The sequence below is a fragment of the Polypterus senegalus genome, chromosome 7 (genome assembly GCF_016835505.1).
Source record: "Polypterus senegalus isolate Bchr_013 chromosome 7, ASM1683550v1, whole genome shotgun sequence".
NCBI lineage: Eukaryota > Metazoa > Chordata > Cladistia > Polypteriformes > Polypteridae > Polypterus > Polypterus senegalus.
Genome location: NC_053160.1, coordinates 6,494,451 through 6,512,304, shown reverse-complemented (window position 1 = coordinate 6,512,304; position 17,854 = coordinate 6,494,451). Strand labels below are relative to the sequence as shown.

Below are 17,854 nucleotides of genomic sequence, written 5' to 3'. Positions count from 1 at the left end.
TGAGCTAATGGTTCTTCTCTCTCTCTCCTTATCTCGCCCGGCGGTCTCTTTCTCTGTCTCTCTCTCCTTATCTCGCTCGCTCGCCCAGCACATCTCTCTCTCCTTATTTCGCTTGCCCAGCGCATCTCTCTCTCTCTCTCTCCTTATCTATCTCGCTCGCTCACCCAGCGCGTCTCTCTCTCTCTCTGGCAATCGTCTCCTATTCTCCGTCTGAGTCTGCGTGCCTCACTCATATAGTCATCCGTGACTGTGTGTGTGTGTGTGTGTGTGTGTGTGCGCGCTGTGAAGTGCGAGTCCCCATCTTGCTCCCCAAAACACGAAGCTGAGTCTCAGTACTTTAACACCAGCTTTATTCGGCTTGAAACAGCAACAGCGCTGTTATTTATTGTACCGGGATCTTTATAATGTTCCTTGTATGACTCATTGACGACAGACGCTTATAGCATGTCTGCGATCTTTTTGGATGCGCTTATACGGCGAACTGCTACAGCGCTGGGAGACTGCGATTGCTTTGGGACACTCTTCCGCGTGTTGTCCCGTTGGGTGGAATCCCTCATGAGTTTAGAAACTCACACCAGCCATGATTCTTTATAAAGGTAAAGTGCAGGTTAATTTGTATTATGTATTTTACTTTATATTTTGTATTAATCATTTTTATATGAATAGTTTTGGGTTGTGGAACGAATCATCTGAGTTTCCATTATTTCTTATGGGGAAATTCGCTTTGATATACGAGTGCTTTGGATTGCGAACACGTTTCCGGAACGAACTATGCTCGCAAACCGAGGTTCCACTGTAATTCGATTACGAAATTTTGATGAATCTTGATGTTTTAGATATCCTTGAATTTGAAAATACCATTTTTGCAACTGTGTGCGTATGTAAACACGATAACTTGAGTATGCTTTGAGTTAGGTCAACCAAATTTTGCATACAAATATTAGGTAGAAAAGGTCATTTCAAAGGGTTCATGTACTTTTTTCTTGCCACTGTACCTTATACCTCTTTGAATCAGCCTGGTTTCTCATCTCTGCATGTTCTCTTAGTAGTACTGCATCTTTTTTTTTGTAATATGGAGATCAAAACTACACAGAGTACTCCAGAAGACGCTAACTAGTGAATTATATAACATAAATGTTTGCTTCCTTAACTTGTATTGTATACATCATGCTGCATAACCTAACTTCATGGCCACTTGCAATCCAAAATTTGAGATGGTTTATGACTGTTATGCTTATTAGTTTGTGAGGAGTAAAGTAATGAATGTTCCAATGGTGTCAATTTCAGAGATCGGAAATGCATATGCTGTGCTCAGTAATGCAGAAAAGAGAAAACAATACGACCTTACGGGCAGTGAAGATGTCGCCAACAATTCTCATGGTCGTGGTGGAGGATTCGATTTCCATAGAGGCTTTGAAGCTGACATCACCCCCGAGGACCTCTTTAACATGTTTTTTGGTGGTGGATTCCCTTCAAGTAAGTGATGCTGGTCTCAAACTAGGTAAAGAAAAACACATCTTCCCATAATGTGATAGGCCTGGACACTGTGCTGTGTTCAAACTGACCTCTTTAAAGCCCCTCTAATAGCAGTGTTCCTAATCTGAGCTGCTTAAAATAAAAGTTCATTAGCTTATTGGCTTATTAAGGGCTGAAAGAGTTCAGTAGACAGAGCAGCATCTGAGTTGCTCTTACTTTGCAAATGCAGGCCTATCATCATTTTTAGCTTTAAAGTGGTACTTGCGTGTAGTGTATTATATGGGAGAAGTTCAACTTCATTGCTTTATACATTTGTGCTCATAGGTTTGCAAACCCTGGCAGAATTTGTAAAATATTGGCCATTGTTTGGAAAATAGAAGTAATCATGCAGAAAGCTTTCTTTTTATTTAGATAATGTGTTCAAGGTTAGAAGCATACGGTGATACAGCGCATTGCCACACCCGCCACATGACAAACCACCTCAGGATCCCAGATTAGGACCCGAGTGCAGCCATGCAACAGGTGACACCTCAGCATCACACAAGTTCGGATGGAATGGAACATTGTAAGGTTTTTTATGGTGGCTGGAGTGCCAATTCTGCCACCAACCCCCAAGTTTTCCCTGCATATTGGAGGGCCTACTTGCAGGGCTGGATGCAGGTTAATGTCATACCCAGGATGGAGCCATTGCAGGTTAAGGGCCTTGCTCAAGGGCCTAACGGAGTGGAGTCACTTCTGCTATTTACAGGTTTTGAACCGGCAACCTTCCGACTACCAGTGCAGATCTCAAGCCTCAGAACCACCATTCTGACCACTTGTGTTCAGGCGAAGCAATTTATTATCACATACGGTCATATGAAAAAGTTTGGGAACCCCTCTTAATTCTTTGGATTTTTGTTTCTCATTGGCTGAGCTTTCAAAGTAGCAACTTCTTTTTAATATACGACATGCCTTATGGACACAGTAGGATTTTAGCAGTGACATTAAGTTTATTGGATTAACAGAAAATATGCAATATGCATCATAACAAAATTAGACAGGTGCATAAATTTGGGCACCTCAACAGAGATCTGACATCAATACTAGTCAAGCCTCCTTTTGCTCCTTTGACCCTCTAGACGCTGTCCTCCTATAGCTTATGATGAGTGTCTGGATTGTGGATGGAGGTATTTCTGACCATCCTTCATACAAAATCTCTCCATTTCAGTTCAATTTGATGGACAGCCTGCTTCAAATCATCCCATAGATTGTCGATGATATTCAAGTCAGGGGACTGTGACGGCCATTCCAGATCATTGTACTTCTCCCTCTGCATGAATGCCTTTGTAGATTTCCAACTGTGTTTTGTGTCATTGTCTTGTTGAAATATCCAACCCCTGCATAACCAACTTTGTGACTGATGCTTGAACATTATCCTGAAGAATTTGTTGATATTGGGTTGAATTCATCCGACCCTCGACACTAACAAGGGCCCCAGTCCCTGAACTAGCCACACAGCCCCACAGAATGATGGAACCTCCACCAAATTTGACAGGAGGTAGCAGGTGTTTTTCTTGGAATGCGGTGTTCTTCTTCCACCATGCAAAGTGCTTTTTGTTCTGACCAAATAACTCCATTTTTGTCTCATCAGTCCAAAGCATTTTGTTCCAAAATGAATCTGGCTTTTGATACAACAAGCGACTCTGTTTGTGGTGTGAGTTCAGAAAGGGCTTCTCTCTCATCACCCTGCCATACAGATGTTCTTTGTGCAAATTGCGCTGAATTGTAGAACGATGTACAGATACACCATCTGCAGCGAGATGTTCTTACAGGTCTTTGGAGGTGATCTGTCAGTTGTCTGTAGCCATTCTCACAATCCTGCATCTGCATATGCTGCTCCTGTATTTTTCTTGGCCTGCTAGACCTGCTGTTTTAACATCAACTGTGCCTGTGGCCTTCCATTTCCTGATTCCATTCCTGACAGTTGAAGCTGACAGTTTAAACCTCTGAGATGGATTTTTGTAGCCTTCCCCTAAACCAGGAGACTCAACAATCTTTGTTTTCAGATCTTTTGAAAGTTGCTTTGAGGATCCCGTGCTGTCTGTCACTCTTCAGAGGTGAGTCAAAGGGAAGCACAACTTGCAATTGACCACCTTTAATACCTTTGACCACTCATGATTGGACACACCTATCTATGATGTTCAAAGGTTAACGAGCTGATCCAACCAAGTAATCAGCATCGAGCAGTGACAGGCATTCAAATCAGCAAAATGACAAGGGGACCCACATTTGTGCACAGGCAGTTTTTCGCATTTGATTTAATTTCATACAACTAAATACTTACACTTTAAGAAGGGGGACCGGAGGGTGTGTTCCAACTACAGAGGGATCACACTCCTCAGCCTCCCTGGAAAAGTCTATTCGAGGTTTCTGGAGAGGAGGATCCGTCGGATAGTTGAACCTCGGATTCTTGAGGAACAGTTTCGTCCTGGTTGTGGAACAGTGGACCAGCTCTACACCCTTGGCAAGGTCCTAGAGGGTGCATGGGAGTTTGCCCAACCAGTCTACATGTGTTTTGTGGACTTGGAAAAGGCGTTCAACCGTGTCCCTCAGGGAATCCTTTGGGGGGTGCTCCGGGAGTATGGGGTATCGGGCCCCCTGATAAGGGCTGTTCGGTCCCTGCACAACCGGTGTCAGAGCTTGGTCTACATTGTCGGTAGTAAGTCAAACCCATTTCCAGTGAAAGTTGGACTCTGCCAGGGCCTTTGTCACCGATTCTGTTCATAAGTTTTAAGGACTGAATTTCTAGGAGCATCCAGGGTGTTGAGGGGGTCTGTTTTGGTGGACTCAGGATTGGGTCACTGCTTTTTGCAGATGATTTTGTCCTGTTTGCTTCATCAGGCTGTGATCTTCAGCTTTCTTTGGAACGGTTCGCAGCCAAGTGTGAAGCAGCTGGGTGGGATGGGAATCAGCACCTCCAAATCTGAGACCATTGGTCTTCAGCCGGAAAAGGATGGAGTGCCCTATGCCAAACAGCTTCTAGACAAGCCTCAAAACTTCAGGAACAAAGTCCTGTGGAGTTTTGAGATGAAAATTGAACTTTATGGTCACAACCATGAACACAAGACCTGTGACAAAAAGTACACCATCCCTACTGTGAAGCATGGAGGGGGATCTCTGATATTCTGGGGGTGTATGAGCTACAGTGGCACAGGTAACTTGATGGCAAAATGAATGCAGCATGTTACCAGAAAATATTGGAGGACAACCTGCATTCATCAATCCAGAAACTGTGCATAGGACACACTTGGATATTCCAACATGTCAATGATCCAAAACACAAGGCCAAGTCGACGCTTCAGTGTCAACAGCAGAAACAAAATGAAGGTGCTGGAGTGGTCATCACAGTCTGCTGACTTCAGTATCATTGGGAAGATGTCAAACGTGCAGTTCATGCAAGGCAACCCAAGAATTTACGGGACCTGGAGGCTTCTTGCCAAAAACAGTGGACAGCTCTAGCACCTGAGAAAATCAAGGGCCATGTCCCGACTGTCACAAAAGACTGCATGCCATCATTGATGCTAAAGGGGGCAATACATAGTTTTAAGAACTAAGGGTATGCAAAAACTTTTGAACAGGGACCATCTCATTATTTTCCTTATTATTATGTTTTGTTTAATGGTTGTGCTATTAGAGATTAAATTGGATTCCGTTAAAAGTAAATGAAATGTGTTTTGCCTGATCAGTCATCTTTTTTTTTTTTTTTTAAAGTGTGGTACACATCTTATAAATTCTGCCAGGGTATGTAAACTTATGAGCACAACTGTATGCCATTTGTAACACGTATACTGGAATTCATATTTGCATTTTGTTCAGTCAGTGATGCATAAGTAAAATGCAAAAAGAAAATATTGAGTGTAAATGTAGTAAACAAAGACCGTATCACACATTATAGTGTAACTTGCAGCCAATGGCAGGAGACCTGCCTGAAATAAAGTGCTTTCTTGGGAGGTGGACCCCATTCTCGACTGAGAAGGCTTGAAGGTAGAAAACATCAATAGAGACACTGATTGCCCGGGATAACCAGTAAGGTTAGGACAAGTACAAATGTCAGGCATCTTACAAGTTCATTGTTTCAATAGAACTTCCTGTTGCCCTAATAGCAGAAGTGAGTGCTCTGACAAATTCTCAGAAACAATGCAAGTACAAATTGTACAGATTACTAAATAATGAATTAGTACACATTAAGACTCAAGTTTGTTTAAACACACAGCAAAACAAACTAGTTTGAAACTGATTAACATAAGTAGAAAACAACCATACCTGTCCACTAATTAATTAATTGTTGATCTGTGACCAGTTGACAGTAGAGAAATGGAAAACAAAAACTCAGTTAGCAGCATACATGGGGAGAATAAACCTCTGAGGGGTCCACGGTGAGTTATAACAGAGAAAGTCTGACACAGTCAGAGTCCTAGAGAGCTCAGTCAATTAGCCACTCGTCCCTCCTGGACATTCAGCAGTAGAGTCCGTGCTGAATATTTCCCTCCGATGATTCCAAGGCTCCCAGGATATAAGATTACTTTTCCATGAGCAGGAGAACAACTTGACAGTAGAGAATTGGCGCCAAGTGCTACAAAATACCACAAAAAGAAACAGAATAGAGGAGGGTTAGTAGCAGTTTATGATTATTGTAATACATTATTGTTGAAATATTAATGGTTGTGCTATTAGAGATTAAATTGGATTCTGTTAAAAGTAAATGAAATGGGCGGTCTCTTGGTCTGGAACCCCTACAGATTTTATTTTTTTCTCCAGCCTTTGGAGTTTTTTTTTGTTTTTTTCTGTCCACCCTGGCCATCGGACCTTACTCTTATTCTATGTTAATTAATGTTGACTTATGTTTATTTTTTATTGTGTCTTCTATTTTTCTATTCATTTTGTAAAGCACTTTGAGCTACATTTTTTTTGTATGAATATGTGCTATATAAATAAATGTTGATTGATTGATTGATTGATTGATTGAAATAAGACTAACGAAGAAAGATGCAGTATGCACAGCTAATCAGCAGCTCTAGTCAGGGTTGGCTAGACTATTTAACCTCCTTAGCGTTAGACCCGAGTGTCACTCAGGCTGTAAAAACAGTGCTAAATGCGTTAGTCCCGAGGGTCACTTGGGCAAATGTATAGACACATCTTGCGTAAGACCCGAGGATTACTCAGGATTAACGGTGTTAGTGCCGAACGTTACTCAGGCAACGGTGTTGACGTGTCTCCTCCATAATGGTGTCCCATAAGAACTCCTCTCATCACCATTGATGACAAAGTCAAATCTATCTTCAGGCAGTGATATTGAAACGGCCAGTGAAACCAAAGGTGATTCTGGGAATCTGAAAGTGACCCTTGCGTCACTCACACATGTGCAGTGTTCTGTTCATATTATTATTATTAATAATAATCATCATCATTATTTTTTCTATCATTATTATACTTTCTACACTTCTGACTTTAGTACCTTTAGTGTTTTGTACATTTTACAGTACAAGGATGAGAATTAATAAAAATGTAATTTTTCAAGCCAAAAAATGCAGCGCTTTTTACATTTTTTTTTGAGAAAAAATGTAACGCTAAGGAGGCTATGCAGTGAGTCTTCAGTCTGGATTTAAAAGCTTGTAATAGCAACCTGATCAGTCCACAGCATTTTGGCCCTGTAACTGAAAGCTCAAACTCCCACTGTTGTTTTTTTAATCCTTGGAATCTTAAGTAGACTTGCATCTTGACATCCTAATGCACACTTTGGGTTGTAAATTATGAGTTCAGATAGGTAAACAAAGCCTTGGCTAGTTAAGTTTTTGTATATTAAATGGAGGATTTTGTAATCAGTCCTAAGCTTAACTCGGAGCCAGTGTAAGGACTTGAACAGGGGATTATGTGTTTGTACTTTGTAGTTCTTGTAATTATTCTTGCAGCAGCATTTTGAATTAACTGAAAGCTATGATGTATTGGTGCCCTCTCCAAGGTTTGTTTCTGCTTTGTGCCCTATGCTAGCTGGGATAGCCTCCAGCAAGACCCCCCATCCCAGTTCATGACTAAGCAGGTTAGAAAATGACTGACTGAAAACTGCATAAAGAACAATTTGAACAGCTAGTGAATAACATTGAGTACTCCTCCACAATCTTTAATCTATTCTCTCGATTCTAATAAAATTCTCTCATTGGATGTACCATTTATCATTATGGCATTTCATTGCTGTGTAGCAGTTAAGGCATCTCTGTGTCATATTGATTATTTGTTTACCTATGACTACGCCATCAATGACATTGTTGTTCCTGTTCCTACAGGCAGCGCCTCTACTTTTGCTAATGGTCGCACCAGATACACCAATCAGTATGGACACCAAACAAGACCAGAGCGAGACGACGAGAGAGCAGATGTAAGTAGTTTAAGCAATTTTAAACATTTCAATCATATCACCTCTTAATATTTTTTTGCTTAAACTGTAAAGGCTCAGCTCTTTTAATCTTTCCTCATAACTCAACCCCTGTAGCCCTGGAATCAGCCTCGTCGCTCTTCTCTGGACCTTTTCTTTTGCTGCTACGTCCTTTTTGTAGCCTGGAGACCAAAACTGCACCCAGTACTCCAGATGAACTCTCACCAGTGTGTTGTAAAGACTTGAGCAGAACCTCCTGTGACTTGTACTCCACACATCTAGGTGCTATATAAACTGACATTCTATTAGCCTTTTTAATGGCTTCTGAACACTGTCGGGAAGTTGATAGATTACAGTCTACTACGACTCCCAAATCCTTCTCATGAGATGGACTCTCGATTTTCAGACCTCCCGTTGACATTTTTACTTTCTATGTGTAATACTTTACATTTACCCATCCATCCAGCCATAATCCAACTCGCTATATCCTAACTACAGGGTCATGGGGGTCTGCTGGAGCCAATCCCAGCCAACACAGGGCACAAGGCAGGAAACAAACCCTGGGCAGGGCGCCAGCCTACCGCAGGGCACACACACACCAAGCACACACTAGGGACAATTTAGGATCACCAGTGCACCTGACCTGCATGTCTTTGGACTGTGGGAGGAAACGGGAGCACCCGGAGGAAACCCACGCAGACACGGGGAGAACATGCAAACTCCACGCAGGTAGGACCAGGAAAGCGAACCCGGGTCTCCTAACTGTGAGGCAGCAGCGATACCCACTGCGCCCCTTTACATTTACTGGCATTAAATTTAATCTGCCACAAATCTGCCCAAGCCTGTCTGCTATCCAAGTCCTTCTGTGATGATATAACAGATCCCAAATTATCTGCTAATCTACATATCTTGGTATCATCTGCAAACTTAACCAGCTTGTTACTTATATTCCTATCTAAATCATTTACGTATATTAAAAATAGCAGCGGCCCCAGCACTGACCCCTGTGGAACACCACTCTTAACATCGGACAATTCTGATAAGGTTCCTCGCCTTACAGTAACAGTAGTGATATAGTAATATAATTAGTACTGTCATATCTGAGGCCTGTTTCATTTTATGTTTCAAACTGGCTTTCTGTTTGTTTGTGAAGAGCAGTAGCTACCAAAACTCAAGTCAGTTGAAAAAGCATGAAGTCCTCTTTATATGCCAACACCATGTGGCAGCAGTAGTTACTGTAGGCTTTGCTCCAGATGATGGCAGTTCAGTTGCTGCTTACTCTTCCAACAAAGACATTGATTTTACTGGTCAGTCTGCATTTCTGGTGATGAGTTTTGGGTATTGACTGGAATGAAACTGAATAAAATGAAGTTCCTACCCAGGCATCACTGTCTACTGTACCGATTCTCTTCTTTTACAGTAAGGAAACCTTCTCTTAAGATCACAGCTTGCTCGAAAGTCTTTTGAGATGAGCCAGTGCTTGGGTTTGCAATGTCTGCGGCATATCTTCCATTTTAAAGATATATACGGATGAGCCAGATGCCGGATCACATCTAATCTTAACATTAACTCTTTCAGGGCTGATGTCGACTTTTGTCGAAATTCAGGGGTAGACGATGGTAATCGGCTTTAAACTGTGAGAAAACACGCCCTTATGTTTTAGTTCGACTCTCTTTGCTAGAAGGAAAGTTAAGTAGCATCGCTGATTTAACTTTGATTCCCTGTGCATGCATGAGTAGCGAACAGCAAACAGCCTCTTAAATGGCATCGACATCTGGCGAGAAACTAATGCAAATGTGCAAATTAAAATACTCCATGGATGCTTCACATATTATCACTGAACCGGACTCTGACTTGTCGGACTTGGAATTTGATGCAAGTGATCTGGAGATCAAAAACGAAAGTGAGGTACAAGCATTGGCTGATCAGTCCCCAGCTGATCGTGGTGCTGATACGCCCACAGCAGCATTCACCTGGGTGACAAGAGATACAAACCATATTGTGTCACAATGCGACTGACACCACTGTGCACCTACTGTTCGAACACAGCCAGGTAGCCGGCCCATCGTGCATTCCTGCTGGCCATCAAAGCGCCCCTGCGTAGCCACTGCTGCCAGAGATGACGAACTTGCACCAACAGCATCACAGTTTTATGTTGATTTATGTATGAAACTATTGCTTTGTGTGCTTTTCAGAAAACTCTGTTTTTTAGAAAAAATATTCAGCCCTCAAAGAGTTAATAATCAGTAATTTAAAAAAAAAAAAAACAGTTTATCAAAAATGAATAGAAGAAAATTAAAAAAGAGAGTGCTTCTATAAAGAGCTGCTCTTCTTGTGTACTGCAGTTATCAATACTTTTTAGAAAGTATTAAGCATATTTGCCCAGTATGTCACAAAAATGTGAATTAATAAAAACTAAAATGCACATTATAAAGAGGGCTGAATAAAAGGTAAAATGCCACTTAGAAGGATCATTAGGGTTAGGAGCGGGCGCAGAGAATAGAAGAGAGAGAAGGCTCAGATACACGACACTCACTAGAAAGCACTTTTGAGATTCTCCTCTGCTGCTCAGGTCCATCAGTCTTGGTGTGCGACCACCAGCAAGTCGTGCTAAGGATCCTGGCTTGTATTGTCTCACAGTTTGGGAACGTAAACTGTTGTAAGTGTTGCTTCTTATAATTATCTCATCTTCTAATTATCTGAAATCCCAGAATGCATCTATTTTGTCAACCAAGTTATTACTGTAATAAGTTAAGTAAGGTTCAGTTGTGTGGATTAGTAAAAACTTTTCTCATGTCCTTACTTTCTAGATTAAAATCTTTTACTCTAACCTGTTATTTTGTGTGATGAAGGAGTAATCCTTAATTAATTATGTGTTTGGTCAATTCTCATCTTTCAGGCCGATCTTTCATTTTTATTTATTTTTTCTCTCCACCAGGGTGGTTTTTCGATGTTCATTCAGCTGATGCCTATTGTGGTTCTCATCCTGATCTCTGTTTTAAGCCAGCTGATGGTGTCAACTCCACCTTACAGCCTTTATTCCAGACCGTGAGTGGACCCCTCTTCATTTCATTTTTTTTTTTTTTTTTGACGAGTTCAATTATAAAGATTTTAACTAAAAACTTTTTTTTATTTGCAGGGCAACGGGACAAACGATCAAGCGCCAGACAGAGAACTTGCACATAGCTTATTTTGTCTCTAAAGATTTTAGATCAGAATATAAAGGGGCTGCGCTACAACAGATTGAGAAGAGCGTTGAAGAGGACTATGTTACCAATGTTCGAAATAACTGCTGGAAAGAGAGACAAACGAGTAAGTTCTTGGGTTGATTTTTGGACTTTGGAGAGGCCTTCTATAGGGTGGTCCAGATCTAATTATGCAATTTTCATTATGCTATAACTTATTAAGTTTATTACATAGAAAATCACCTGAAAAATCCAGGACCATCGAGAAGTGTGCGAACTGACAAGATGAAGAATCGTCTTTGCGCTGAACTGGAATCGTCCTCGCAAAAATCAAAGTCATCCAGACGATCTGGACTTGCATAATTAGATCTGGACCACCCTGTAGGTGTACCTTAGGGCCGCTTGATGTTTGCCTGTGCACTGTGTAATGTTATACTACTTTTCCGGCAGGTTGGACAGCCGACAGAAATTAGAGTATTAGAAACATCCCGTTGCTTCTTGCATCCTTGGTTGCTTAATAAGAAACACTTATTACTCAAGCAACACTTCTGCTTTATTTTAGTTGTCTCACTAGTTAAGATTTTGAACCCGAATTGCTTACTGTATATACTCGCGTATAAGTTGGGTCTTGAAACCTGAAAAATCGATCATAAAATCAGACCCCGACTTGTATGCCTGTTCAAAAATGCGACACTTATCTTCTTGCCTCCTCCAATCTCGCACCAGTTTCTCAGACACATCAAATTTTGTTACAGCAGCGCAGTTACCAATTTCTTTCGCCACTTAACAACTTTTATTTTAAAACCAGCTTCATATTTTCTTCTTATCAAATGCTCCATCGTAGATAAGGGATGCTCTTACGATAAAGATGTAGGAGGGTGCAATATACAAAAAACACAAATCAGTGCCAACGTCGCTTCAGAATAGTTTGGGTATTACCGTGTGGTCACATATCACAATACATAGGAAAAAAAGGCAGTGTGCTCCGTGGTTACTCTCTCAGTGGCCGTTAGCCTATCATAATCTCTTGGACCAATAGCGTGAGTTTTCCGCATTCAACTTATACGGCCAACATTATAAAATACCGGAAATTACACGGTAAATTCAAGCCTCGACTTATCCACTGGAGAACTTAATCATGAGTATATACGGTATTTTAGTCTTAAACAGCTCCATTCTTGGTTAATAATTTCTCCTTATTAGCAATAAGATGCAAATGACAAAAGGAACCAGCATTTCTACAGTCCATTTACACCTCTGTGTGTATTAATCACGCACTATTTAGTTTAAATACTTGGAAAGTGAAGGACTGAGAATTACTCCTCCATTTTAGACTTCACATCATTTGGATGATATCCTTAGAAAGGGAAAAAATTCTAGGATATGAGAATGACCTGACATGGCAGACTTAAAGTACTAACAAGCCATGAAATTAAATTATTGGCAAGGATTGTTTTGTAATTAAGCAACTGGGTTGAAACAAAAACCTGATGCCACTGTGGCCCATCAGGACTGACTTTGCTCAACCCTGGTCTAGGATGTACCAGCATTGCATTTTTAGTCATGAAAAATTAACAAGGCAAAATCCAGTACTGAAAAGTCTTAGAAATTCTAAAAAAAAAAATGTAAGTGGTACTTAAAAGTCATTGGAAGTATAAAGGTGCATTCCAGTAATGAAATATCATAAGATAAAATATCTATTATTTCACCAATAAAACACCCACATCCATATATTATTTCGCTTGTGTCCATCCATTCTCGATATAAACAACGGTTGCCACATCTACTCTATCGCTCCACAACAATAGCGGGGAATCCGTGTCCCTCTTAGGCTTATATTCAAGTCTTCAGTTTGACTGTTTGTGTAGTGAGTACTTTGCTAATGACTGAAACTGTATTATGACACCATTTTACACCTCCTTTTTCCTTCACTTCAAAGTAAGCCTCTCGATAAAATGAAAAGGCACATCCAGCATAGTGGCGACCAACAAATACGGTCCCGCTGGCCTACATACTCACACCAATGCACAGAAGCAGAAACATCGACATCACACCAGACCAACCAGCACAGGCGAGACGTACCTTAGAACAGGGGTGCCCACACTTTTTCGGCATGTGAGCTACTTTTAAAATGACCAGGTCAAAATGATCTACCTACATTAAAAATGCTATATATATATATAGCATAGCATAGCAGGCTAAAGTTTCAAGTTTGGCATTTTTCTGTCCAGCCGTTTTTTAGCTCTAGACCATCCTCAAGAAACTGTGACACACAGACTCACGTATGCAGACAAACAAACACACACCAATCATTGAGATATAAATGTTGTCGGTATCAGGGTACCCTAAAACGTCGAGATCCTTTGAAAACTGGAGGTCGAAATTTTTGACGAATCTAAAGCTTTCACTCCTCCCCCATAGATGTTAGGCTATGGTGGGGGAGGGCACAAAACAGTAAATGGGTTCTAATTAAGAAATTGGTTGAAGAGAAATGCTGTAGCCATAGCAGACCTCCAGGACTGTAATCGAGTACTTCTGATCTACAGTATAACTAAAATTTAACTTTGATGAATGAAAGGGCTAACAAGGAATAGAATTAAACACCAAGTTTCATGATCTTCAAGGACTGAGTTCTAATTAGGAAAATGGCTGCGATGAAAACCTGCAGCCACTGCGGCCCTTCAGGACCGTGATTGAGGACCCCTGGTGTAAATTATTCTGTGAATAGCATTATACACAGAAATCATGCAAGGACATGGGTAATGTTTTTCAGGAAATGTTTTCCCATAGCAAGATCATAGAAAATCATACAGTGTGTGTGGACGCACTTCCCAAGGTATACTGCATACTTTTTATCCCCAACATTTAACACTAGAATTACCAGAGCCTACGAAAAAACTCGTAAATCTGTCCCACCTTAAATCGCTTCTTAAAATCGTTCACAGCTCTCCACCAGCGTCTTTTGTCATCTAAATGTGCTGATAAACTCAGGCTGCAAGTAGCCGGCTATTCCATCCCCCCACCGACTTAGAACGTGCACAAACTTCTCCCAGCTCAGGCCTTGATTGATTTTTCTGGGATGAATTGGAGTTTTAGAGTGGAAATCTTGAATGGCCCAGCCAGAGCCCTGACTTAAAGCCAATTGAGCATCTCTGGAGAGACCTAAAAATGACTGTCCACCAACGTTTACCATCCAACCTGACAGAACTGGAGAGGGTCTGCAAGGAGGAATGGCAGAGGATCCCCAAATCCAGGTGTGATAAACTTGTTGCATCTTTCCCAAGAAGACTTATGGCTGTATGAGCTCAAAAGGGGGCTTCTACTAAATACTGAGCAAAGGGTCTGAATACTTTGGACCAGGTGAGATTTCAGTTTTTCTTTTTTAATAAATGTGCAACAATTTCAAAAATTCTTTTTTTTGTCTGTCAATATGGGGTGCTGTGTGTACATTAATGAGGAAAAAAAATAGTTTAAATGATTTTCGCAAATGGCTGCAATATAACAAAGAGTGAAAAATTGAAGGGGATCTGAATACTTTCCGTACCCACTGTATGTAATGTATGAAGCCTGAAGTCCAAATATCAAAGAAACACTTTCACAAAAGGTACAAATCTAACACAACAATTGCGCTTTTATTCATAAATATAACTGCAGAAACAAAAAGCCGCCTTAACATGCGAGCGACATTGACACCCGTTTATTATGACTGCCTCCGTGGCGCAATAGAATCCAGCTCAATCACATCTTGATTCCTTTGTTTCAAGTCCATTGTGGTGGCGTACAGAGCCAAAATGATGACACTTGTGTCACTGTCCAGATACTTATGGACCTGACTGTGTCTCACTGCATTGTCTTCATGGTAATTGAGTTTGATGTATTTGTAGGTTTATTCATTGCTATTGTTATTTATTTATTATGTTTTTCTTTTTTTTGCAGAAACTGACTTGCTGTATGCAGCCAAAGTGTACAGAGATGAACGGCTGCGGAAAAAGGCAGAAATAATGGGCATGGAAAATTGTAAGGAATTGGACAGACTAAATAATCTCTTCCGAGGAGGATGATCGCACCTTCTCTGCTTCCTGTTGTTCTTTGTGTCTTGTCCTGGATTCTTTATTTGCGACAGCGTCAAACGGTATAGCAGCCTTATGTTGGAAATCTCTTTGGCCTCCCTCCAAATGCCTTGCTGAATTTTTCTTTATGGATGTTTTTTTTTTTTAACTTGGATGGAAAACACGTCCTTGTTGTGCACCATTTCCTCTCAAGAATCCCACAACTATTTCAAGAAACCAAATACAAAGAGAGAGATGTTTCAACCTGGGCTTTCTGGGTCCATCAGGCACACAATGCCAGTCATTTAATTATTCATTTATTTTTTGAATTGTCCGTTAGAATGGTTTGTTGTTAAATTAGATTTTTTAGACCCAAAATTAAACTTAAATGTCGCATGACTAAACCCTCAATCTCGGTTTCGTTTGCTACCCTTTTGTGGCAGAGGCAGGTTCTCTCAAATGACAAAAAGATAAAAGCCTACATTAACACACTCGTAGATTGTCACATATATTCATATTTTCATTCTAAAGCTTTTGATAGTTATTGTATCTTTAAAATAAATCTATATTAGTGTATAAAATAGATATACATAGCTTACTCAAACAGTGCAATATTTTGTTTTAGTGCCGTTTTATCGAGATCAACAAAAAAAAAAATGAATGTGGACTAATATCTGATGATATCAAATAAGCTGTAGAAGCCTCAGGAAGCAAAATTATTATGTATTTAAAAAATAAATAAAAAAATAAAAAAGACGAGAGGGCAAATGGAGCACACGGGAACAAAAAAAAAAACCTGCGCCTCCCCCCCAAAAAAAGACCAACCTGCCACCATCTTTCTTGAGATTAAATGAAGAGCTCAGGATTGCGCCGTAATCGTGCGGCCTGTGCTTCTGTTACACAAACAGGCGTGTAGCCCCCCTTCCTTCTTTCTCAAATTGTTGTGGGGGTTGAGTTGACTTTTTTGGTTGCAAAGGTGGAAAGCATTATAAATGGCCGTGTTTATTACTCCAGACCTTTACAAATAAAGCATGAGGTCATTTTTTAAAATAAATAAATAAATAAAACCTTTTTTTCTTTAAGACAAGACCGCCCCCCCTTTTTTTTTGTAATGCTTGCTTAAAAATGCTCCAGTTGCCATTTGGAAAAGCAGCCCAATCCAGTCCGGCTGCAGTCCTGCTGTCCACCTAACCGCACAGGCCAAAATCTGCTTAATGAGCGAATGCTTTATACCTCGGACTCGTGTGTGGAATGGCAGACGACGACACTCCAGGACCACGTAAACCGCAAGCCATTCAAAGCCGCGTTTCTAGAAAGCGTTCACCGGAATAGGAGAAGATTTGTTTTGTGACTTTAAATGCATCCAAACGCGCGAGAATCTGGTGTATTGGACGGATCTTCAGAAGGCGATGGGTGTCCTGTTGGCCCGTTGGGAGTCGGGAGGCACAAGTCGCATCAAAGACTGTTTGTTAGCAGCCCCCCATCTGCCCCCCTATGATAGAGTCGGTTAACCTCTGTTTACATCATCTTTACCCTACTTGGCAGAATTAACCATTTTAGAAAAAACCTTGACTTGAAACTTTTTAAAGAGCGACTCTGTAGCCTTCTATTATTAGAAATATATATATACATATATATATATGTATTTATGGAAAATCAAGTATGACAAATGTATTTATTCCTTATATTAAGGATCAAATGAAGGAAGTAGATTTTCTGTTTGTGTTCTTGTTGCATGTTTCTCCTTCACCTCTGAACTGTTCCAACACGTTCTGCTGTTTTATCCTTGACTTCCTGTGCATGTGGCACAATATCAGCTGTACCTGAACCAAACGGGTGATCTTTATTTCTCTTTTTTGTATCATCTTTCAATTGCAATAAATCTTTGGCCAGCTCCATTGTAATTTATTAACTGTGAAATATATTTAATGTACTAAATCCCTTGGAAAAGATCTAAAAATAAAATTATTTTGAGTGTGAATGTACACGGTGGAGTGAATTTTTATGATTTGTTTTTTTTTTTTGCAGCCCACTTTTTTTTACTTTCTCATATTACGAAGTATAGGAAAAGTATTGTAATCGTCCAAAGATTCGATGTTAAGATTTTGATGAATGTCAACGTTTAAGGCCTTTCTGACTTTCTCGTATTACGAAGTATAGGAAAAGTATTGTAATCGTCCAAAGATTCAATGTCGAGGTTTTGAGGAATCTCGATATTTTAGACCTCCCTGACTTTCGCATATTACGAAGTATAGGAAAAGTATTGTAATCGTCCAAAAATTCAATGTCACTTTTTTGAGGAAACTCGGCCGTTTTGGACCTCCCTGGCTTTCTTATATTACGAAGTATAGGAAAAGTATTGTAATTGTCCAAAGATTCAATGTCGAGGTTTTGAGGAATCTCGCCGTTTTGGACCTCCCTGACTTTCTCGTATTACGAAGTATAGGAAAATTATTGTAATCATCCAATGATTCGATATTGAGATTTTCAGGAATCTCAACGTTTTAGACCTCCCCAAGTCTGAAAATACCATTTTTGGAGTTATGTTTGTGTGTGTGTGTGTTTGTGTAAACACGATAACTTGAGTGCGCTTTCAATTAGGTCAACCAAATTTTGCATACAAGTTTTCGGTACAAAACATAGATTTCTGTCAACTTTTGGGCAAATTCTGCTAACCGGAACTGGTACTTTACCTTTCATTCCTGCAGCTGCAGAGTCTGATTTGTTCAACTTTC

The 17,854-nt window shown here is 40.4% G+C and overlaps 1 protein-coding gene across 1 annotated transcript in view; it reads left to right on the top strand.

Annotated features, from left to right (window-relative positions):
- dnajb14 (DnaJ heat shock protein family (Hsp40) member B14) overlaps positions 1–17,097 on the top strand; it is a 70,721-nt gene extending 53,624 nt beyond the window's left edge. Inside the window, exons 4-8 of the mRNA XM_039758196.1 lie at positions 1,288–1,476; positions 7,797–7,888; positions 10,824–10,933; positions 11,025–11,197; positions 15,007–17,097. Of these exons, the coding sequence (XP_039614130.1) occupies positions 1,288–1,476; positions 7,797–7,888; positions 10,824–10,933; positions 11,025–11,197; positions 15,007–15,131 (689 nt within the window). The 3' untranslated portion in view covers positions 15,132–17,097. The remainder of the gene's footprint in view (positions 1–1,287; positions 1,477–7,796; positions 7,889–10,823; positions 10,934–11,024; positions 11,198–15,006) is intronic.
- The last annotated feature ends 757 nt before the right edge of the window (positions 17,098–17,854 follow it).